The sequence below is a fragment of the Astyanax mexicanus genome, chromosome 19, assembly GCF_023375975.1.
Source record: "Astyanax mexicanus isolate ESR-SI-001 chromosome 19, AstMex3_surface, whole genome shotgun sequence".
In the NCBI taxonomy this organism is placed as follows: domain Eukaryota; kingdom Metazoa; phylum Chordata; class Actinopteri; order Characiformes; family Acestrorhamphidae; genus Astyanax; species Astyanax mexicanus.
The window spans coordinates 34,829,721-34,854,910 of record NC_064426.1 but is presented as its reverse complement, the minus strand read 5'-3'; the positions used below and the strand labels follow the sequence as shown (position 1 = coordinate 34,854,910).

Here is a 25,190-nt window from a genome sequence, read left to right as displayed (position 1 = left end):
TTTTTAGTTTACTACATAATTTGAACACGCAAAATGACCTTTACACTGTGCCAAAATTTATTGATGAACGAACCTATAGAAACTCTTCAAAATCACCTGAAATAAACTCTTTCAGAAACTCTCTGAATAGTTTCTGTATTACAAGCTAGACCACAGTTGAAAAAAATAGTTTGAGCCAAAAAAGATGCAGACAAACAAGTTTAAACTGAGATAATCAAAAGAAGGACCATTTTATTGCCAAAAAAGACTAAAGCACTGCCACTACATAACAAAATATATAATATGTAGAAATGAAGCAGCACAACTGTTCAAGCCAATCAAAGCTTTACGAACATAAGAGAGCTACAGAAGGTCTAGGTTTCGGTTTACATTGCTGTTGCCCACATTCATACACACACAACGCCAGGCATAACTGTCAGTGGCACAAGCACATCAGGGAAGTGAAGACGTTTACAGCCGTTCTGAATGGAGGTCAGTTCTCATGCAGACAAACAAGCACAAACTCATTCTCCCATACTCTCTCTCTCTCTCAATATATGATCATATGTTCATATGATCATATGTTCACTGAATGATGGAGAATGAAACGAATGATGAAGGGAGCTTATATGGACTACATACTACAAATTCACTAGAGATGGAGGGAGATAACATCACCGTTCACGCTAATAATCACGACTTTCTCCAGACAAACCGAGAAAGGCATCCCTGACCAGAGTGATGAGGCTCTTTCCTAATGATGAGTGATAAATGAATCATTGAAATAAATGATGAATCTCTATTCATGGTTATCACTAGTTAGACTAATATTTGAACCCCCTAGCTTGGGGACAATGCAGGGCTGGGCTCTGTGCTGATGTTGACCAAATACTCGCTGGATTTCAAGCTGGCCAGAGACTTGCAGCTGGGTGAAGAGGCCAGAGATCCACACAGGCCCAGCATGGACGGAGTGGTGTCGTTAGCTGAAAGAACAGAAAAGAAGCAGAAAACAGGCAAAACAACAAGTTTAATCACATGCTGGAAGCCAGGATTCCTCACCCACAGTGTGATTGGCAGATCTGCACTCTATCACCCACTCAGAGTTCAGCCACTGAAACAGCAGCTAGCTTATAACAACAAACTAGGCTTCTATAGGTCCGGGTTCTAGAGTTTCAGCAAATCTACAAATTGTGCTGGACACCAAGCCCTTCAGAGTAACATACTCCAACTCAAATTTACCAAGTGACTCATGTCAGATCTAAACTTTCCAAAACCAACTGATTTACTCTCAGAAATGCAGCACCTGCAACTAATTTACTTTAAACGTAATTCTTTTAGCTTTTGGTGATGGTTAAATGTGGTCTGCACTGTATGCTGTTTGCTATAGTGGTGTTCTGCTTTGTTGCTGTGCTAATAGCTACTCACTGTACAGGCTTTAACATGCACTCTTGAAAAACATATTCAGTTAGTGGTGTTTATTCTTTTTCCTCCATGAGAAACATTAGTCTTACACATTCTACCAACATATGAGTTTGAGTCAGAAACGGCCTAAAAACAACAAGTGGCACACTAACAGAGCCAATAGAGCTAGACCCTGTACACAGTGCAGAGTACAAAAGTTGCTGTTAATGAATCTCCACAGCCTTTTGTTTCCAGTTATGTCCATTTTATTATAATAGCACTGACAGTTGACTGTGGCATATTTATTCAGTTTATCAATGGTACTAGATATATGTAATATATACCTTGCTGTAAACCATAACAACAGTGTTTGTGCGTGGGTCTTTGTGTGTGTGTGTGTGTGTGTGTATGTACCTGCTGAGGACCAAGCTGTCTCTCCATTCTGCTTTTCCTCTCTCTTAAGAGGGTCTTTTGAGTTCAGATTCACCTCACCAGGGAAGGTCAAACTATGAAAACTTCTCCTAAAGATGTGCACAAACAGAGAAATACACATTCAGTTTAATATAAAACATCTTATATATTAGCTATGCTCTCCCTATGCAGAAACACTTACCGGCGGAACAGCTTTACATCCCCTTGGTTGTTGGCAGCCCGCGAGGATGGCCAATGGTTGACTATGGAGACTGACAGGTTTTTCTGCAAATGGGCTGGTTCACATGGAATGACACCAGTCCTGCAGGACACATGGAGCCAATGAAAAAAAAAAAGAAAAAAAGAAAAGAAAGAGAGAGAGAGGGAGAGAGGGAGACAGAGTTAGATAGTAAAATAAGAGTGTGTGTGAGAGGGGGAGAGAGAAAAATCATATGAATGCAGGGGAGGCAGCTGGTATGCATAATATTCCAACGTACAGAAAGTGATGGTGTATTTTTGTGTGTTTATGGCATTATTTTATTCTGCCACAATTATGCAAAAACACTGTATCACCAAAATATATAAAAAAAAATGAAAACATCTTTTGATCAAGTAATTCTAAAGCACTTCTATTGGTCCAATAATGACAATATTTTGACATTGTATGTCTAAATGTTTATGGACACCCCTGTAATGAATGCATTCCTTTTTTCAAATGGATTTATACAATTAAAACGTGAAAAATAGCCGGATTAATCATTCATTATAAGTAGTCTGACCAGAGGAGGATGGGTCTCCATTTATATGAGCCTTAGTTCCTCCCAAGCTTGGGATTTCATGTTTTATGTTTTGTCTGATTTCTGTTAAGATGCTTTTTGACATTTGTAAAAAGTTATTTATTAATAAATTAAATTAGATTTGACTGTCAAAGCTATGTTTTATTTATGTTGTACATAACCACATTTAAAACTCTATATGCTAAATTTAACAAATAAATTTTTAATAAAAAAGGGAAACCAGACCCCACTCTGATAAGCGGAGTTGGGACTGACAAATATGGAGTTAAGGGCAGGACAAAGAGTGGTAGAGGTTTGCGAAGACTTTGTTGCAAATATGTAAACAAGGTAGAGACTGAAATTAATTGATGTTAAATTGAAAAGAGGTGGGGCTTCAGGCATGTTCACACCCCCAAAATGCTGTTATGTCATAACTGCACTTATTACGCTTTTCGACCAAAAGAACTCTGGTTCTTAAACCAGTTCCGTTCGGGTTTATAAAATGCATGGTGCTTTTCAGCGAACTAGCCAGCGTTTACACAAGTTTTAGTGGAACCATTAAAAAAAAACGTCACATCATACACCATCAACAGAGGGCAATGCACAGTAGCGATGATCCTGTACAAACAGACACGCCCTCCCAGTTGTTGTCTTATGTCGTATTCTTCAGTTCCTGCTGCGAAATTACATTCCTTTGTTGATGTAAATGCAGCAAAACTAATAAGGTTTACGAACCAGAATGTGCCTGTTCCACGTCGGTGGAAAAGCAGAGAGGACGTACTTGATTTACTTCATTTGCACCCGTGCTTTTGCATTGGATTGCATGTAGGAACACATGTATTTACAATTGTGCCTGTAGTTCCAGGATAATGGCCTCCAGCTCTTTCTTCTCCTGTTGGCTCTGGACCTGCAGATCATCCAGTTTAGTATTAAGTCTCTTATTCTCTGTCTCCACATTCTTCAGCTGTGACTCTCGCAACCGCACCAGTTCCTCCAGATAACCCTGGTTAGAATCACAGAATACACGACACGCATGGATCAGAGATTGTTTACGAACACAATTGTATAGCCAACACTTTCAGTTCAGTGCAGTGTTCTTTGTACCATGTCATACCACAGTAACTAGTATCGATATATGACATATCAGTGTGCTTTTGTGTTCACTCACCTTTTGAGCATAGACTATTTTGAATCTCTGCTCCATCTTGCGACACTTGGCGCTCCAGCTCTCCTCATCGGTGACCAGAGGAATGTAAGGATGTTCAGCTACACTGTCCTCACTCGCACTGCTGTCCACACTGCGACGGTCCTCTTCATCACTCAGGTAGTCATAGCTACAGAGGGCAACAGCATCACTAATGTAGTCATAGCTACAGAGAGCAGCAAGATCACTAATGTAGTCATAGCTACAGAGAGTAACAGCATCACTACTGTAGTCATAGCTACAGAGAGCAACAGCATCACTAATGAAGTCATAGCTACAGAGGTCAACAGCATCACTAATGTAGTCATAGCTATAGAGAGCAACAGCATCACTAATGTAGTCATAGCTACAGAGAGCAACAGCCTCACTAATGTAGTCATAGCTGCAGAGAGCAACAGCATCACTACTGTAGTCATAGCTACAGAGAGCAACAGCTTCACTAATGTAGTCATAGCTACAGAGGGCAACAGCATCACTAATGTAGTCATAGCTACATAGAGTAACAGCATCACTAATGTAGTCACAGCTACAGAGAGTAACAGCATCACTACTGTAGTCATAGCTACAGAGAGCAACAGCATCACTAATGTAGTCATAGCTACAGAGGTCAACAGCATCACTAATGTAGTCATAGCTACAGAGGTCAACAGCATCACTAATGTAGTCATAGCTACAGAGAGTAACAGCATCACTAATGTAGTCATAGCTACAGAGAGCAACAGCATCACTAATGTAGTCATAGCTACAGAGAGCAACAGCATCACTAATGTAGTCATAGCTACAGAGGTCAACAGCATCACTAATGTAGTCATAGCTACAGAGAGTAACAGCATCACTAATGTAGTCATAGCTACAGAGAGCAACAGCATCACTAATGTAGTCATAGCTACATAGAGTAACAGCATCATTAATGTAGTCATAGCTACATAGAGTAACAGCATCATTAATGTAGTCATAGCTACAGAGAGTAACAGCATCACTAATGTAGGCATAGCTACATAAAGCAACAGCTTCACTAATGTAGTCATAGCTACAGAGAGCAACAGCATCAATAATGTAGTCATAGCTACAGAGGGCAACAGCATCACTAATGTAGTCATAGCTACAGAGAGCAGCAAGATCACTAATGTAGTCATAGCTACAGAGAGCAAACAGCATTATTAATGTAGTCATAGCTACAGAGGGAAACAGCATCGCTAATGTAGTCATAGCTACAGAGAGTAACAGCATCACTACTGTAGTCATAGCTACAGAGAGCAACAGCATCACTAATGTAGTCATAGCTACAGAGGGCAACAGCATCACTAATGTAGTCATAGCTACAGAGAGCAGCAAGATCACTAATGTAGTCATAGCTACAGAGAGCAACAGCATTATTAATGTAGGCATAGCTACAGAGGGAAACAGCATCGCTAATGTAGTCATAGCTACAGAGAGCAACAGCTTCACTAATGTAGTCATAGCTACAGAGAGTAACAGCATCACTAATGAAGTCATAGCTACAGAGGTCAACAGCATCACTAATGTAGTCATAGCTATAGAGAGCAACAGCATCACTAATGTAGTCATAGCTACAGAGAGCAACAGCATCACTAATGTAGTCATAGCTACAGAGGGCAACAGCATCACTAATGTAGTCATAGCTTCAGAGAGCAACAGCATCACTACTGTAGTCATAGCTACATAGAGTAACAGCTTCACTAATGTAGTCATAGCTACAGAGGGCAACAGCATCACTAATGTAACCATAGCTACAGAGGGCAACAACATCACTAATGTAGTCATAGCTACAGAGAGCAACAGCATCACTAATGAAGTCATAGCTACAGAGAGCAACAGCTTCACTAATGTAGTCATAGCTACAGAGAGTAACAGCATCACTAATGAAGTCATAGCTACAGAGAGAAACAGCATCACTAATATAGTCATAAAATAAACAATTGTCCCACCAGCAGTAAGCAAATTGTACGCTTGCAAAACCAGAGGAAGGGTTAGATTTTTACGGGACAAACTCATGTATATCAGAGAAATAATCCACTAATATACAGTACAACATGGCAGCACAAGTGTTGCAAAAGCATAAAAAGAGAGGCTCTCACCTCTGGGTGAATTTCAGGTACGGTGTGTAATCAATCACTGCAGGTATTTTCCCATCTAAAACTTCTCCCTTCAAGCAGAAACTGTGTGAAAGAGAGAAAGTGAGAGAGAGAAAGAGAGAAAACAAGATAATGACAACACTCCCATGAGCCTCTGTGAGCTACAGTGTTTAAGTGCTGGTAATGTATTCAATTCACAGCTTTGCAGCAGTAGAAGACATGCTGCATTATTTCTCTCTTCTCAGTAGAGATTGAAATTGTAGAGATAATGCACTGGCTTTCTATGGGCATTCTCACCTGAAGTCAATGGCACTTAGCCCAATTAGCATTCCTGTCAGGACGGTCGCTTCCTCTCTAAGCATAATGGCACCTTCATCATAAAACCTCCTGTGGACACACAAAGACACACATATTAACAATTTCTTTTCAAAAACCATGAAAAAAGGGCTACTTCAAAAAAAAAAAGGGTTAATTAAAAATTATTAGGAATTTTCAGGCAAATCCTAATAAAGAGCCTAGACAAGATTCTAAATTGTTCACAGCTAAGCTCTTATAATGAGGACCCCAGTGTCCCCGTATCCTGAACATACCAGAACACTCACTCCTGTGGACTACAGTGTTTTTTCATATAAAGCTTGAACAGATACCAATACAACAAGACTGTTCTAACCTGGTGGTCCGGGCATCTCTTAAGGCTGTGGCGATATACTCAGACAGGCGTTTCTCCATGAGAGCCATGCGAATCCATGCTCGTCCCTACAAAAAGTGGAAGGAAAAAGCATCAGAGATGGGTAACATTGGTTAAGATGCGCTTGTTAAGGAATATTTAACCAAATGTGCAAGTGGGATTTAAAGACAAATTTCTTCTTTAGAAGAGTCGGTGAAAAGGTTCCTTGTTTTCACACAAGAAGCACTGCTCACCCACTTCTGTGGACTACAGTGCGGTTTGTGTATTTAGACAGTGTGTGCAGAACCCTGACTTGATTCATTTTATTAAAAGTGTACAATATGTTGTATCATATTCTGCCCAAGAAGTACTCAGAACAGTTCAAAGAAATAGTTAAAAACTTACCGCTATGATATTCACATATATAAAGACTACATAAAAGCATACAAATAATTCTTGTAATGGAATGATGTGATGGAAAAAAAAGTTAAATAAAAAGAAAAAAAACAGTCAGAGAAGGAGATATGATTTCAGGAGTTCATTTTCATCCGGAAGGGAGAGAAAGTGTTTACTCTAGACCTAAGCATAGGTACTGACTCTTACCTTGGCCCGAGAGGTGCTGATGTTTTCAATATTCTCAATGCTGCTGATGCAGTTGTTGTGGACCTTACTGCAGGCCAGGCGCACATAGTCCCAGAAACTTCTCTGTCCATCGGAACTGAACCAGCCCCCTGGACCTGGAGCCAACATCAAAAAAAATATTACAGCTGTATTAGAACTGCATTATAATAAAATTTAAAACATGATTTCTTATGTTATTAATCACTACTACCAACAAAATAAACCAACATTTCTTAAGAACGTTTAGAATCGCGTATTTGAATGTGTGGGCGTCTATGGTTTTACCTTTGAAACGATGACTGAGAATGTGCTCCAAAATAGCGGCAAAGTTAACGAACTCTTCCGATGAATCATCAATGGGTTCTGCTGTATACTTCTCCAATAACGTCTTTACTGAAAACCTGAAAGAGATGTGTGAAAAAAATAAGACAATAATTTGATTTTGTCATTAATCGATAGGCGTTCCACAGTGATATCTCTCTCTCTCTCTCTCTCTTTTACGCACACACATACACGCCTCAGCTCTCCATTCTGAAGAACCGGCAGCTTTTGGGAGTGGTGCCACAGCAGGCCACTGAGGTCACCCCCAATTGTCCTGTGTGCTACACAATGCGCCTCTTCAGTTGTCCTGCCCCATTACCACAGCAACAATCACAATCAGAGTCCTTGTGGGGCAACGCTACTGTCGGCGTTACGATCTTTGTCCATTGGCACGGGTTCCATTCCAACCTCTGTATGCCTTTTTTTTCTTAAAGGATCAGCTTCACGATCAGAAAATGACAGAATACCCTCAACACAGGCGCCCACTCAATCCCTCACTCCACCCACTCATTCTACGAGCAGTCGCCTGATCTATTTAGGGCTGCTCTTAGAACTGGTACAATTTTGCTGCCGTGGATCTCCCCCAGTCCTGCAAGGCTTTCCTACACAGGTCAGCCTGCAGAGCTCTGGCATGCAGAGACCGCTCTAGCCCACACAACCAAAAAAACAAAAGAAAAAGAGGATCAGCAGAATTTTCAAGAGTTGATCCTCCTTATGCCTTCATGGGGAACACCAGCATTACTGAAGGCAAGACGGCCCTGTCCGTAGGTGGCTCCTCAATAGCCCGGGGCAAGACGTCCATCACCATGGGCAAGTCCTCCATCACCCGCGGGGTCACGACTACCTCCATGGGGGACTCTACCATCACCCGGAGCAAAGCCACCATCTCTCTGGGTAGAGCCAGCTTCAGCCGGGGCAAAACCACCACCTCCTTCCGCAAGGCCCTAATGCCCAAGCGGAGAACGACTTAAATGGAAAAAAGCAACGCAACCGCCAGCATGAGGAGCAAGAGGAAAACAAAAGTGAGAGACACAACTGAGGAGAATAAGGAACCAGAAACTCAGCAAGAAACACCGGGAAGGCATTGGTGGAGATCAGGAAGCAAGGCATCCCTTTTGATGAGAAAGACCTCCTTCACAAAGGGGAAAACCAAACTGCTAAGAAGCAAGAACGCCATCTCATGGGGAAGGACCGCCGTCTCAAGGAGCAAGACCAAACTCAGGGCTGGAGAGACTGCATTTGCGGTGGGTACAACCACAGTTACACACGGGGAGACCACTAGTTCCTTAAGTAAAGCCACATTAAGTCAAGGAAAGAAGTCCATAACTGTAGTAAAAACGCTCCTCAAAAGAGGTAAAGAAACTCAATGGAACCTCTACTGGGATTTTCATCTCTGAATCATCTCTGATATTTGAATGAAACTCACAAAGATGAACATACAGACACACACACACATGAAAACATACACACACAACAAACTCTGTAATGACTTTGTAATGATAAACAATGCTTAAGCCGGTTCGTTGCTTTGTAAGATATTGTAAGTGTTTTGCCTGTCTGTTAAGATTATATTGTACCTTAAATTAGCTTGGAATCTGGCATGATTTTTGTTCCAGATCTGAAATATGATTGAAAGGTTTCAGCTGATTTAAAGAAAGAAGACAAATTTGTGTGAAGTGTACAGACATGATTATAATGTCATCATTGCATTGCAAAGCATGTTTGAAGTGGGAGCTTGTCTGCTGATGCGTTGGCAGGATGTCAGTATGTAACAGCTGGTAGGGTGTAATGTGTACCCAACAGGACATAAATGTGTGCATAGAGAAAACCAGTAACAGGGCAGACTTGTCATGAAAGACAACATTTCAGATATGCACAACATGGAACTATTGACAAACAACATTAAAAACATTTAGCATATAATACATATGGTGCCTAGGCATATACTAATGTAACAAATTGACTGATACTATGCTAATTTTATCCATTTTTAACTGTGGCTCAGCATAGATTCAAACTGTTAGAGGATTTTCGGTTCATTTTTTCTCAATGTAGGAAAACCAATAGAAGCCAATATCAATACTGGAAGATATAAGCTAAATGAAATGGAAAGAATGTGAAAATAAGAACTAAAAATGGTCTATACATATACATTTTTGGCATTTCCTCCACATACTCTACAAGTACCTGAACTGTATATTTCATGCTTCACATATTAAGTCATACTCATGTACAGTATCAATCAGGACACCACTGGAGAGCAGTTCCACTGGAAAACAATGCCAAGGAACTTTTAGTGATGTCACCACCCGATTGTACCCCTCAACAATGTGTCCTTCAGTGCGTTCCACGGCCTTGTCTTAGCAATGGGACAATGACATCTACTGTCCCTCCGGCCCCCAGAAAGGGCTGCGGCCTCCTACGGCAGCCTCTGTCCATTCACTGTGCACAGGGGAGGTATGTGGCCCTGTGGAGCCCACGTCGTTCTGCTCAACAAGGGTCTTTATGCTCCCGCTTGGGGGCTGCGCTGAATGAGCTTAGCTTTGTGGTCCCATCCCTGATCTTACTGTGTGGATCTTGTCACACCCAGCCAGGCACGGTCTGTGCACGCTGGGATACGCTGCTGTCAGGGAATGCGATGAGCCATCAAATCCTCGTCCTGTAAAAAATCAGGAGAAAACAAACCCACCTTGCCAAGGGAGACGAGTCAAGATTTAACCCTCAACGTTTTCAACATCTTCCAGGCTGGCTGCTGGAGGCGACCCCCTGCCTCTCCTGTTCCACCTCCAGCTTGTTCTCCTCCACCATGGGTAACACGAGCATAACAGAGGGCAGGACGGCCCTCAACCTGGGGAGCACGTCCATCAAGAGGGGCAAGACCAAGATCATGATGGGAAATTCCACCATCTCTCGCGGGAAAAGCACCACATCCCTAGGCTCCTCCACGATTACCAGTGGCAAGACCAAGATCTCCCTGGGTGGTGCTTCCTTCAGCAGAGGCACCAAGACCACGTCTTTCCGAAAGGCATTCCTGCCCAAAAGAAAGACTCTTTAATAGGAAGTGGGGCCGAATCGTCTGTGCAAGGGTCTGTGGGGAGGGTTTTGGGTACCAAGGTTGGGAGGTGGGAAGTTTCTCCAGCATGTCAAAAACTGAAAATGTCCAAGTAAACTTAAGCTGTGGCATCATCGCAGTGGAATTCTGAAGAGGATTGTTGTTTAGGCATCTGCCAACCAAGTTTTGTTTCATTTGCTTGTTTTTCAACATCCAGAAACTGTGGGATTGAGTTTGACGTCAAGGTTTTTTCTCTTCAATAAATTTGGATTAAGTCACAGATGCAGGTTAGTGAATCAAGAGTCTTCCAACCTCCAAAGAGGTTTTCCATGCAACAAGTGATGTTCCTTCTGTCATTGTCAATATTCCAGTCAGAGTGTCCAGTGTCTGAGATTTGTTCGTTCTTAACAATTCGTTTCTTTGCTCAGGTTCGATTTTGATTGCTTTATTCAACCGCAAATATTGATCATTAAATCATTAAAGATCTTCTTGATATTGTAATTGCATAGCTCATGTTATCTGATTTTGATATTTCTTGCACTGTAAATCCACAAAATATTTATGATGCCTGCTTTACGGCTACATTCTTTGGCTTTTGCATCATATTCAAATTTGTTGAAGAATTAGAAAGTCAGGAACTGTGTGTTTTATCTGCATCAAGTGCAACAATAGTGGGTTCTTCAAAGCAATGACTCCTTTATTCAGAAAAACCCATGTAAATGATGGAGGCGTTAATAAATGTAGGGCCCCAAGCTAGAGTGGGCAAACGCAGGCCTAAATAGCAGCCTTCTGAAGTGAAGGTAGTTGAAAAATGAGGTAGCATGCATGAAATGCTAATTGGTGAGCGTGGCAGCAACATGCCCTTGGTACGATTTGACACTGAAAAACAAATGTACAGCCACTTAACAAATAGCTTTTGTGCTACAGCTCTCGCCCACCTTGGCAGCAAGCCAAAGGAAAGCCACACTATGGCTCTTTGGAACAGTCCTCCAGAAAGGCGGGTTATGGGATTTTAATGTACTAGGAGATCTGAATGCCTGCCCATCTTTTTTACTGCCCCAGAGGCCCTCCACATTGCATCAGTTTGCTGTTGACTTTGTAATGGTATAGAAATGGTGCTTCCTAGTCTAGACATGTTGTCTCTGCTTCTTTGTGCTGGTACTTTCCTTTCTTTTTTTTACTTCACTTGCCATCTCTCGCTTCCACTTTCCTACATGTAATTACCACCTGGAGTCTTACTACCTTTCTCAGTGTCTTCCCATCGCTGTCAGTCAGTATTTCTAACACTTTTGTTTTCACCAACCTCCCTCCTTCTCTCTCTCTGTCTCCCAGATGATGTCTCCACACTTGAAGACCAACAGCAGGCCTAGGATCAGTATTTCAAACTTTTCTCCACTTTCTCACCATTACAAAGCAAGACTGATCCAGACCAGGACCCACAAATATGATACTCCGCATAGATCTGCATTTTACCACTTGTACTGGAACCTGTAATGTTGATAAATGGCTATCGTATGTGTTGAGTAAATGGCAGCAGATGTATGTGTTTATGAGGGTTGATGATGGCTGAATTGATGGATAAAATTAAAGGTGCTCGACAGGGTTCTTTGAGTGATACCATAGGGAACAAATTTATGTTTTAATCTTGACCTTGAATCTAGTTCCAATCTTGGACTTTGTAATCCTTGGTGGGTGTGACACTACATGGTCAATCAATTACATGAACTGTTCCCTTAACTTCAAAATCCAAGACTGGAACCTAGATTCAAGGTCCAGATTTGAAGGCCTGGGCCTTGGTAAAGTACCTTCAAAAACATTTGTTTGTAGAACCAAAACTAGTCTTCAAATCTGGACCTTAAATCTAGTTTCTGTCCCTGGATTTGTGATCCTTGATAGTGTGACACTACATGGGGCGATGGTGGCTCAGCTGTTAGAGCACTGGGCTATTGATTACAGAGCTGTGGGTTTAATACCCAGGTTTGGAAAGCTGCCACTGTTGTTTGGGCCCTTGCACAAGGCCCTTAACTCTTACTGCTTCCTGGCCTCTCCTGCTCCAGGCATATGTGGTCACTAGTAAGTATTCACTGCACGGATGGGTTAAAACAAAGGCCACATTCCAAATATATTAAATATAGTTGTCTTGTCTTAAATGGCCAATCAATGACATCAGTTGTTAATTGCTAATTGCTAATTTCCAATGATTACCTGAATCCAGGACAAGAAACTGGATGCAGAGTCCAGATTTGCTGACCTGGGTCTTAGGGCATCACTCAAAAATCCTTGTAAAGGACGTTTATTTTTAAGTATGTAGGGGATCTTGTGTTGATAGAAGATTACATTGATCCTGGACCAAAGGTAGAGTTGACACTGAAGAAGCAAGAATGCGTAGAATTCAGGGAAACTTAGAAAGTATTCGAAGTGGACCAGTTATGCATAGTTTCTGGAAGAAAGAGACAGTCGTGGAACATCTCTACATTTAGATGGGAACTACACTACATGGGAATTATTAGTGATACCATATTTAAACAGCATCAAATTCAAACCACTTCTTTTAAAATAAGACTGCAATTCAGACTAGTCTACAAGTCTTCCCCGTAGAGTAGTTCATTCCAAGCCTAAAGACAAATGCAAGAAGTCTCCCAAATGGGGAAACAACAGCAACTGTCATTTGTTCCTTTCCCTGAACAGAGATCCTGCCTCCTGGCCTGTTTTCTCCTCAGCAGCATCAATCAATGCTTGAGTAGACTCTTTGCCTGTCAGGAACATTCCAGATCTTCCAGATTACCCCATTCATTTCCCCCAACTCTTCAATCATGTAACCTCTTCCTCTTAACGTCCATTCATGCTTCCAAAGGAAAAAACAGAACATTGAGATTTAATTGAAGAATTAGTAACAGGTGATCTATATAGAATATTAATGCTCACGTTTTATTTTCTTTAGGTTGAACATGCTGCTGCCATCAACTTCTCTCAGCATCTGCCTGACGCGAAATAGTGTTCAATCCAAGACATAATATTAATGGTTGAACAGCCTGCATTTCTGCCTAAAGTTTCCACAACATGCCTTAGCTGTTATACTCATCCCTAAACAGTAATTTGAAAATGATTGAATTCAATGGAAGATGCTCCTTTTATCAGAATTTCTCATAAGATCATACAAGTTGTGAACTTTCTAGCAAAACAAATCTGCCATTGAAATTTGCCTTCAGCTCTTGAACACAAAGAGACTTACCCATAAAAAGACACTTTCTTCAGAACTGCTGGAACCCTGACCTCTCAACTTTGTCCTGGAAGTCATCACGCCCCATTCGCCCTTAAACTCTAAGCAAAGACCCTTGATGATAAGAACACCCCATGATGATGACTGTACTAGGTACTGTACTTATGTTGTGTTTTCATTTATATACTCACGTCATTTAAACACAGAGCACATTTGTACTGTGTAGTGTGTCATGCTGATACATGATCAGCTTCATATTTCTGTAGATTGGGATATGAAAGCCAAAACCTGATCCCTGACAACATACTTTCTTTCTTTCTATTTCAATTTGGCTTTGGACATTTGGTGCAGAACTTTACAAGTACAACAAAGTGCTACTGAGCACTGGATGAAATTCTCTAAATTTGACATTTAAATTTGACCATAAACAGACCCCTCCACATTTGTTTTTTTTCCTTTCTTTTCTTTTCTTTTTTGAGGTATATGTAAACCATGTGACTGTGTAGTTCCATTAAATCTGTGAAATGTATGTTTTGTTTGTGAATGGAACAGGAGAAGTAGAAACAACTGCACTGTGGAACTAATGCTTTAGACATTAGCACTGATTTGCAATGGGGGCTTACGAAGAAAACAATTGGGACACTGATTCAACACTGGTTTAAAACCAGTCAAAACCAACTGTGTTTCTGACTGACAAGGGGTCTGTTGTGTGTAAATGTTCTCCATACACATTTCCACCAAAAATGTTCTCAAACAGGTCCTCAAGGCTCTCTAGATGGTTTTGAAGAATCACTTGAATGCTTTGCCCAAAGTGTTGGCACAGTGAACTTTGAACACTGGATTTAGCTCAACTGGCAATAGCAACGCACTGCCCACTGGAGGCCTGGAGGAAATGAAACACAAACCTTATATTAGATGGTAAGTGCTGACAATGAGCAGAGAAACAGCAAGAACACCACTGTTAATGCAGCTGCTCATTTTCTTTTAACATCACCGTTACAGAGAACATTCTCCTCCCCGATGCTGTAAAAGGCATCACTACAGCAGCTCATAAAGCAACGTAAGCAACCATTTTGTCAACAGACATCTCAGAGCTATGGGGAGCATAAACCAGACCAAGAAACACAGGAAGTATCAGTTGCACAAAATTTTGAGTCCCTCAGAACACTAGATAGTAAACATAAACTGAGCTAATTTATATGCTTATCCTAAAATATAACAGTCATTCATTGTTCCACATGTCTTAGCTAGCAAGAATTAATGAAATTTAAAATTTTAACCCTTTTCTTCATTTCAAGTCCTTGTCTTATGTAGCTCGTCTTTATATGTCCTAGATTACAACTGTCTAGATGTGGTCGAGTAGGAGAGCTGGCCGCATTCTTGTCAACAAAAACGTCTTTGTACTTTTTGAAATTATTTTTTCTTTTTATTTTTCTCTTGCTGTGTGAGCATGTTCTGTGTTTTATCAGCGTTCTGCAGTCATCTGAACGCTAGAACTCTGGAAAGTGAGGTTCTGTCTGTGGTGCATGTTTAATAAACAAGTTGCTGACTTTGTCTGAAGCACTGGTCTTCTTCTCTTTTGTCTGTTTGAAATACTGACAGTGAATAAAACGTGCTTGCTAGTTTGTACCCAATTTTGTAATGTAGGCTGAAGTCTAAAGGCATTCTTTATCAGTATACTTATTGTATGTTAGTTGATCAGCTATAGCACTACTGATTTTAAGAGTTGTACATTGGCAAAAACCTCTATACGATATTTCTCACAATTCATGGGTTTTGATTTAACAGCAGATAAATTAAAATTGTTTCAATCAATTTTTTACTCCCATAGTATAAAAAACAAACTTTTATATCAAAAAACTGAGTAAAAAGTTTACTTTTTAGACAATCAGATTAACACTGCTCTATAATGGGAGGGGTATAAACACAGCAATAAATTAACCACTGTCTGAGACCAATCTTTAGATATAAACTAATAAAAAAAACTATACAGTGTTTTTGAAAACTGACACAGTTTTGACAAACAAAATATTGCAATACTTCAATATATCGATATTTTCTTATACCCCTATTAAAAGAGGTTGGATATACATGGTCTCTGAGTCCCAATGTGATGTGATATAAGGCAGCCTTATAATATGCCCATAATATAATAAAGGAATTGGCCTTGCTCTCTCTGGATGGGTAGATGACACTCTTTCCCCTCATCACTCCTAAGGTTGATGTTGATCAGCACAAGGTGTCTGTGTCTTTCTATCCGAGCTCCGAGCTTTCCTCTGAGCGTGCGGTGATGCTTGGCAATGCTACATCAGCAGCAGTTCGAAAAGAAGAGGTGGCTGAATTCACATGTATCAGAAAAGGCATGTGCTAGCTTTCACCCTCCTCGTGTTTCGGGCATCACTAGTGATAGGGGAAATCCTAATGAGTGGGTTGGGTAGTTGGCCTTGTAAATTGGGTAGAAAATAGGATAAAACTAAAATAAATGAATCAATTTAAGAGTAACAATCAGTATTAAAAAGGAAAAGAAAAAGAAATATTCATCATAGGCTGCCAATGATCAAAAGAGTGGGTGTTGAGGTTACAGTGTTCTAGTTTTTATATCTATTGTTTATCATTTATTTCTCTGGTGTCATATATTGTCCATTTACTCCATTTATTAGCTAACATTTTTTCCCTCAATCAAAGTTAGAAAGTCATTTTTCTAGTATTTACATTTGTCTAACCTTTTCTAACATTTTCTTGTTTTAAAAGATGGGGGATCTGTCTTACACCATTTTTTCTGTCTTACACCAATTGCTTTGTTGCTTGCTGTCAACAGAATCATTGTAAAAAATCCATCATTTTCAAAAACATAGTTTATATCACCAAGGCATATTGGGAATAGAGTACACTAGAGTGTCTGATGTTTAATAATCTCATTTTTTTTTCCGAAAGTAATCTAACACTACTTATAACACTAACTAATAAAATAGAAGTCTGTTAAAAAAGAAAAGAAAACCTTTTGACAAAACAACACTTACATAAGAAGCCAATCAACAGTGTATTTTATGTCAGAGTGCTAAGTATACAGACAGAAAATAGGGCTGAGAAATGCTGAAATAGTCCTTCCAAATCCATCAGTTTAAAGGTTATTTTGGGAAGAATCAATGGTACTTCTCTTTGTGGCATCGCTCCAAAGGACCCTTTTGGCACCTGTACTGTCTAAATGCAGTCTGAGTGCCCAGACTGAGCACTTTATGTCAGTAAAATGGCCCACCCAAAGACATTTACAGAGCCGTTTTAATGCAGAAGGAGGGTCTGTGTGGATGATATCATACTCGTTTGTCTTTCTTGGAACAATCGTGGCCTTGTCCCTAGTTCCTTCAGGGGTGGCAGTGTTCTCTGTTCATGCAATGGCCATACAGGACCCACTCCTTGCCAAACGACCCCACCCCCACGGACAGCCTATGAAATATTCAAAGCCCAGTAAACATGCTACACAAACCTACAGATTAAACAAACTACGTACTGTCCCACACGCCTGTAAATCATACAATGCATCAGCTGTTGGAACTCACTGTCCTGTGTGTTCACGTGATTCGGCCATGACTCACCAGCACTTATGTTAGCACCATGCACTGGTGGACAGTAAACGGAAACACACACACACACACATACAGACAGTATAAGCACCAGTATACAGTCAGCTGGGTAAACTCAAAAGAAGCCTGTGCAGCATCCAATGTCACAAGACATATAGACATATGGACCCATGCTCAATGGTCCTGTTCACACCTATATATAAAATAAGAGAGCACCTAAAAATGAGTTTCTTTGATTTTACCAAATTGAAAACTTCTAGAATATAATCAAGAAGAAGATGGATGATCACAAGCCATTAAACCAAGCTGAGCTGCTTAGATTTGACCAGGAGTGGCATAAATCTATCCAAAAGCAGTGTGTAAGACTGGTGGAGGAGAGCATGCCAAGATGCATGAAAACTGGGATTAAAAACCAGGGTTATTCCACCAAATATTGATTTCTAAAATCCTAAATATTTATGAATATGAACTTGTTTTCTTTGCATTATTTAAGGTCTGAAAGCTCTTTTTTCATTTCAGTCATTTCTCATTTTCTGCAAATAAATGCTCTAAATGACAATATTTTTATTTGGAATTTGGGAGAAATGTTGTCCATAGTTTATAGAATAAAGCAACAATGTTCATTTTACTCGAACATATACCTATAAATTGCACAATCAGAGAAACTGATTCAGAAACTGAAGTGGTCTCTTATTTTTTTCCAGAGTTGTAGATGTATACCACATGTATACTCTTGCAGTGTAGGGCTAGTTAGAGACATCTCACATCTCCCATGACCTGCCGGACTGCTCAAACCTATTGACTCTCGGTGACTCTCTTACGTCCTTAAATCAGGAACAATATGTCGGAAATTAAAGCATTATTTAATGGGCTGTTTAAGGACATTTTTGGTAGAAGAAATTGTGAATTTGAAGTGTAGAAAATCCCATTTGCTTTCTTCTTGTGCTCAGTAGGACTCAGTAAAGCTTAATCATTATACTCTGTGGATGTTCATCATGTCCTTGTGGCCAGTAAACCTATCAGTGTTCACTGTGGGCAGGATTTACATCTTTACTGGTCTGTCTAGGAGCTCAGTAGACCTATCAGTGTTTTTCTCTTTGGGTGAGATTTACATTAACTGCTTTGTTTTTGTCTCTTCGTGTTGGGTGCCTCTCTAAAATACTTTTTTGCAAGGTGGGATGTCTGCAATTGTATGTGTTTTGTAGGGCAGTAGAGGGCAGCATGTGCCTGACATAGGATATAGAGTATAATGCCCCCCCAGCTTTGAGCTGTAGAGCAGTGAAACTATGTTCTCTGGAATTATTGTGCTACATCCAATACTCTTGGGACGAATTGAGGAGTTCAGGAAGAGGTCATTCAACATCCTGCCTTTAATTTAGTGCAGTACAGTTTCAAATGCAATTATGAGCATTGTTTAAATGTTTAAATTACCATGATATCCAATACCTGGAATATCTGTTTATCCTCTTAGAGAATAAAGTGGGTTTAGCCTATGTATAGTTTATTATTTATTATTATTATTGTACAGACAGGTACAACAACCCCTGTGACTGTGGACAGAATAGGAATGAAAAGGTGACTGCTTAACAAATCTTTCCATCTGCATAGGAAAACATCAGAGGTGTCAAGTAATAAAGGACAAATACTTTGTTACCTTATTTAATAGACATAATAGACATCTATATTTCTGTATTAGTTATACACATAACACTAAAAAGTTATTGGAATAAGCATCCTTGTCCATATTACAGATACATAAGCACCAGATTACCAGTAATAATCACATTGTTAATAAATTACACCTTTTTCTATTGGAAGGGCCATCATATATTTGCACTTATGAACACACAATATTGAATATAATAACTCTGTTTTTACTAAGTGAAGGGCAGACAATATGAATAGGTCTTTTGAGATGTTTGTTCAACTCTGGGGGCCACAGGAGCAGGACAAAGATTAAATGTGTTAAAATGTGTTAATGATTAATAAAAGTCAGTGTAAGACAAAATTATAATCCATTATATTTGGAGTGTTTCTATTTATCATGGCATTTTTTTTTTCAAAATAGAAAAGACAACATTCAGATCCTTATTGTCAGAAAGTGTAAAGATTGACAAAATTGATGACAATTTTTTTTGTCTGTTTTTATAAGAAATGCAAGACTTAAAGACTGTAAGCAGCACCACCAATCAGATCATGCTCTAATCCGCAGTTCTCCTACACTGTATTTGGCCTCAGGGGGGCGCTGGACGCACGCAGTGACGCAATGGTTGCTGATGCTGGAGGCTGGAGACTGGAGATGCTCTGTATTTCCACCAGCATCCTCTCTCCTGCTCTCTCCTTCTTCACTCCATTGATTGACCTTAACCAAAAAATGCTGCATGTCTGCTTATTTACTGTGTACAGAATGAATATGTATGAATGACATTCCCTCATACAGTCTCCTCATACTGTAAATCACTGCCTGCCTCTGTGCACTTACCCAGGACAAGCAGCAGCATCTTTAAACACGCACAGCTTGGGTGATCTTCCCCATAGCATCTCATCACATGACATAATCACATCATCACCATCTCACACAGTATCGCGACGTTCAAACGGATAGGCTACTACTACTGTCTGTCCACTGACCTGAGCACAGGCCTTACAGGCCTACCACCCTTTACACTGTCATCGGTTCAATAACATAGATTAAGGCTTGTCATTGGAATTTTCCAGTCCACCTTAAATTCTGGACTCATAACGTAAAAGCGCCTGCATGGGAGTAGAAGAATCTAATGTAAACTGCTGCGGTATTTAAGGTGGACCGGAGAATTCCAGAAGAGGAGCTAGGAGAGTTCTCACAGTTCGTCCTTCAATCCAAAACGTGATGAATGACACGCACACACAGTAGGAGGTGGAAGCCTAAGGTTGAAGGTGAAATCTCACATTTTGTTAAACCATTTTCAAGCACATTGAGCCTTAAACTCAATATGAACCTAATTAGCATAGCAGTGTAAGGCTCAGGTGTGCTAGAGCTAGATAGCTTAGCTAGTTAGGTTAGTTAGCTAAGCTATTAAGGTTGCCCACCTTTACACAGCAGCCTAACTACAGTAAAACTCGCCCTGTCGTGGGTATTTCTCACCAGCCAGGTGGCTTGTATAAAAAGCCACTATAAATAAATGGTCAGCCACATTATTAAACACCCTTTCCTCATGAAAAACGACAATACAGGTCTCCTGACATCCTAAATGAACATAAACGAAGCGCAGGCGCACCACAGACCCGCCGTGTGTTGTTATTTATTTCTACTCTCAGGCACCGACACGCTCCCCGCTGCAGCTGTTTTAATGAGAGACCCACCTGCAGACCGTAATGAGGTTCTTGCGCTCCACGGCCACGTTTCTGGAGGAGGGTTTTTTCGACGTTAGCCCCATAGCCATCGCGGTGTGGGCGCAGACCGGCTCCATCTGAGCGGAGGCTGAGCGGAGCCGCGAGACCCAAAACACGCGCCTCGGTACTCAGCGCCCCCTGCTGGAGACAGCCCGCAACTTTCCACTGAATAGAAGCTTGAGTTTGAAGGTGACTATTAAATATGCATAGATTTGGAAATAATAATAATAATAATACATCTCCCTCTTGTGAATAAAATTAATTATAATAATATAAATTTTATAATAATAATAAGAAGAAGAAGAAAATTACGAAGAACAGTATGTTAATTTAACTTAATATTACATCTCCCTCTTATTATTATTATTATTATTATTATTAATAATAATAATAATAATAATACATCTCCCTCTTATAAATAATAATAATAATAATAATACATCTCCCTCTTGTGAATAAATTTAATTATAATAATATAAAATTAATAATAATAATAAGAAGAAGAAAATTACGAAGAACAGTATGTTAATTTAACTTAATATTACATCTCCCTCTTATTATTATTAATAATAATAATAATAATAATAATAATAATAATAATAATAATAATAATAATAATAATAATAATAATAATACATCTCCCTCTTGTAAATAAAATGAATAATAATTAAAAAATAATAATAAGAAGAAGAAGAAGAAGAAATTAAAATGCAGCTCAAAGTAAGTGCTGTACATAAACAGGTGGGTGAACACAATTGGAAAAACAAACACAAGAAGCAAGTAAGAGACAAAAACTGAGAAATAAAAAATAAATAATCATAAAAAAGCTTTTATATAATCATTTAAAAAAGTTTTTAACCTGACACAGCAACAGGGGGAGCCTGACAAATATTTATTGGTAACCTCTTTTTTGAACAAGGCTCAAATATAAGTTTAAAAATGGTCATATAAAAGATAACTGGAATTGTTTATTATAAAGAGGGAATATACATATATTTAATATTAAATAGTTGCAGTATCCATTCTGTATGTATGTTTAAGTACACAACATTTCCCTATTCTAAATAATACAAATAATATTTTATACAGCACCTTTCATAAATTAAAATGCAGCTCAAAGTGCTGTAATTTCATTAACTGACAAGTGAACAAAAAAATCCACAAAATTAAACAACAAACACAATAAAAGTAACAAGTAAGAGAAAATACTTAAAACCAGAATATATATATATATATATATATATATATATATATATATATATATATATATATATATATATATATAATTAAAAGCTTACATAAAAAGAAATGTTTTAAAATTTTCTTAACAGAAGTAACAAAGGGAGCCTGACGAATATGTATAAAACACATTATTTTTAAGCTTCATACAGGAATCTGAAGGAAGTAGATGATCAATAGATGATTTTAAGACACGACTAGGAACGCATTCAGTCAGTAGTTTAGAAATGTATTAAGGTGCTAAACAATTTACTGATTTATACTTTACACTTATAATAAAACCATAAAATCAATTCTTAAGGAAACAGGCAGCCAGTGGAGGGTAGCTAGAATGGTTTTGATATGGTTATGTCAATATCAATCTTACTGCTGCATTTTGTACCCAGTGGAGTTTTTTTGCAATAGATTTAGGAAGGAAGTACAGTCAGTAATGCATTGCAGTAGACAAGGCCAAGAAAAGATAAATGCATGAATCAGTTTCTCAGCATCCTCTAACTAATGATAAGATAATGATGATGATAATAATGATAATGATTTTATTAATATGTGGTAAGAATGAAAAGTCAGAGTTAAGGGTCACACCAAGGTTTCTTCTGTTTGAAGGTTTAGGTTTCCTATTAACCCAAATAATAGGGCAATATTTTTTTAAAAGCTTTCGTTTTATATACACAGCCCAGTGATTTAATCTTTTGGCTAATGCTAGTCCAACAGGAGACAGGATGTTTTGAGGTATCTGCATGAGAATGTCAGTGCTTTTAGCTAAAAAGTTAAAAGCTAATTACACCTGTTTTTTCGTTAACTCTGTAGCAGATTTTTTTTTTTTACACTAATACTTTAAACTTCTCCAACAACTGGTGTGAGTCAGGGAAAACAAAACTGTACAGTGGAGGTGTAGGACTGGAGTCTGGAGACGGTGTTGGTTCTTTGTAGGTACTCACACTAAAAGCTGTCTATGAATTTCTCAGGAGGGAGATAAGCCTCGGGCAAATCCGAGGTTTATGTGTGAGCCGTACTGAATAAAAGCCTTTAACTCAAGGCTTACCTGAGTGCCTGGAGTCCAGTTTAGTAATATGTAAGATTTATTCCTTTTGGTCATGAGCTGCTGCTGAGCTAAATACCCCGGCAGCCCTGTTCCCTGCTGTTGTTGTTCTATCTCTATCCTGTTTGCCTTCTTGTCCTTGTAACAGCTTTTTTAAGGTTATCTATCTATCCATTAATAAAGATCCATTCAAGAAATACATTTTAGTAGTTACCTGAGCAATGCTGACTGTAATAACATCACCATGATACTGTTTTTGGACTGTTAATTGGCTCAGCCTAGGAACTTTGAGAATTTTAGAACTCCAACTCAACTAAACATGTAACTTAGTCAAATTTAACCTGAAAAAAAAAGTGTAATAAGGATGTCAATCAAGTGGCATGGTCATTTAAAGGCCCACATCGTGGACAACTGACAAAATCAACCAAAACATTAAAACATGACTTAAAAAAAAATACAGTTGCAGTATCAAGTATATTAAGGGCAGACATAAAATCTCACAAAGGACATCAGAGTATATGTGTGTATTAGCTGTTTAATTTAGCTGTTGCTGTTGTTTTGCTGGTGGGGCATTATTCACTGCCTTGGCGTTGGGGTGGAGGGTGGACAGTGGCTTTGCCAGCTGAGCAACCATTTTAAAGGAGTACCACTGCTTGTTGGGGGTCGTTTCATGCTTTATCCCTGTTCTAAATGAAATTGCTAAACGGAACTATGGCCTCACCTCTTTTCTAAACTGAAAGTGGAGAAGAGATAAAATATTACTTACTGTCCCTGCTAAGCCTTATATATTCATTCTCAAAATTGGGGTGTCAGGTCGCTTTTCACAGGAGTTCTTCTGGCCACGCCACACATCTTTATGTACTTTTGTCACACGTACAGCCTCTAAAAGAGGATGCAGCTCAGTTTTACTGAATGTGAGCGGCTGGTGGAGCAATGGAGACTTCAGAAGGGGTTTGAAACTCAGAGCTCAGTAGTAGCTCATTCACTCATAGTAAAAACAAAGTGTGTAGTTGTAGTGAAGTTTCTAACTGAGCACTATCTCTCTCTGACTGAACATAACATGGAGTCGGATCCATCCGCTCTGAAAGGAGACCGCATCACACCTGCGCAGTTTAAAATGATTCTTCCGCATGCTCGGTGCAATTACCCATTCTTACCAGAGAGGGCCCTAAATCCCAAAACCCTACGGAGATCAGCGTTAAATTTATCATTGTGATCAAGATGTCACTAAAACTAAAATATTTAAGGTTTTGCCTGTTTATAATGTTTTACAAGATAGACCTCCTTTTTGAACAAGGCTCAAAGATCATTCAGATATGTCTTAAAGGCATAGTAACAAAATGCAACCTGGGAAAAAGAAAACTGGGATTGTTCATTATATTAAAAAAAAATTGTAAATGATAATTAATTGCAGTATCCATTCTGTCTGTATTTAAATTTTTTTATGTAAAATGGAGAAATCTCCCTGTTGTAAATTACTGTATTTTTCTCTGTGTATTATGATTTTAAGCAACTTTTGTGTTGTGTTTTTTGTTTTATTTTGACAAATAAAAAGGGAGCACACAAAACTTTGCACAGCATGGGGTCCAGATTTGTGTTCTTGCTGTTCTTTGTAAGATACTTTTCTACAAACTGCAACTGTGCTCCTGTTTAATGAATGCTGACGTGCATCTTTCAGCATAGTTTGTAGCATATTGTTGTTAACAATTCTGTCTGTTCATGAGTTTCCTTATACACAGCCTTTGTCATTATCTGCATTTTTATCTCGTTACTGCCAGCTGCAGCTGTTCCAGTGATTTTAGAGGTTTTACCCAAAATCATGTCTGGCTTTAAAGGACAAACTGTGCTTATAATAATAAATGGTGGCAAACTGGCACCAGGTGGCAGCATTCCATACACATTTCTGCTGAGTTTTGTGTCCACTTGAGATTTGGGACCACCATACTGCAGTCAGTCCCTGCTTCATCTAATGCTAATCAAAGCCTTGATGAGTCAGGTGTGTTAGAACACATTCAGTTTAGTGTAAGGGATCTCCAGGTCTCTAATCTGAGTCACAACAAGAAAAGTCAGCATGCTGTTTAGTGAACTGAATGCAGAGCATAAAGCTCATTAGCAAAAAGCCCTAATGAGATTTAAATGAGGCAAGACTCAAGATCTTATTTTAATCTCTTTTTGTCCCCTGTAGGCACAATTTTGCATTTTCTTTTAAAG

The 25,190-nt window shown here is 39.2% G+C and overlaps 1 protein-coding gene and 1 long non-coding RNA gene across 2 annotated transcripts; one reads left to right on the top strand and one right to left on the bottom strand.

The window, feature by feature from the left end:
• Window positions 1-199: 199 nt before the first annotated feature.
• On the bottom strand, window positions 200-20,827 carry rundc3aa (RUN domain containing 3Aa). Its single transcript, XM_007234684.4, has 11 exons — window positions 20,672-20,827; window positions 7,441-7,556; window positions 7,138-7,271; window positions 6,538-6,623; window positions 6,165-6,254; window positions 5,871-5,951; window positions 3,736-3,901; window positions 3,413-3,570; window positions 1,994-2,113; window positions 1,795-1,901; window positions 200-962 (listed from the first exon to the last, which is right to left on the bottom strand). Exons 1-11 carry the CDS (start codon window positions 20,776-20,778, stop codon window positions 820-822), a joined length of 1,308 nt encoding a protein of 435 aa, XP_007234746.2. The 5' UTR covers window positions 20,779-20,827; the 3' UTR covers window positions 200-819.
• Window positions 10,532-15,308, top strand: LOC111192057 (uncharacterized). The gene is made up of 2 exons (XR_002649794.2): window positions 10,532-10,815; window positions 11,861-15,308. It is a non-coding gene; the product is annotated as an uncharacterized LOC111192057 (long non-coding RNA).
• Window positions 20,828-25,190: the final 4,363 nt, after the last annotated feature.

Bases quoted from the DNA above. Each gene is read 5' to 3' on its own strand.
- rundc3aa (XM_007234684.4), bottom strand. From the start codon at position 20,778: ATGGAGCCGGTCTGCGCCCACACCGCGATGGCTATGGGGCTAACGTCG. The intron at 7,557-20,671 runs GTGGGTCTCTCA...CATCTCTTTCAG, and splicing joins AACCTCATTACGGTCTGCAG to GTTTTCAGTAAAGACGTTAT. The intron at 3,902-5,870 runs GTGAGAGCCTCT...TGCCCTCTGTAG, and splicing joins TACCTGAAATTCACCCAGAG to CTATGACTACCTGAGTGATG.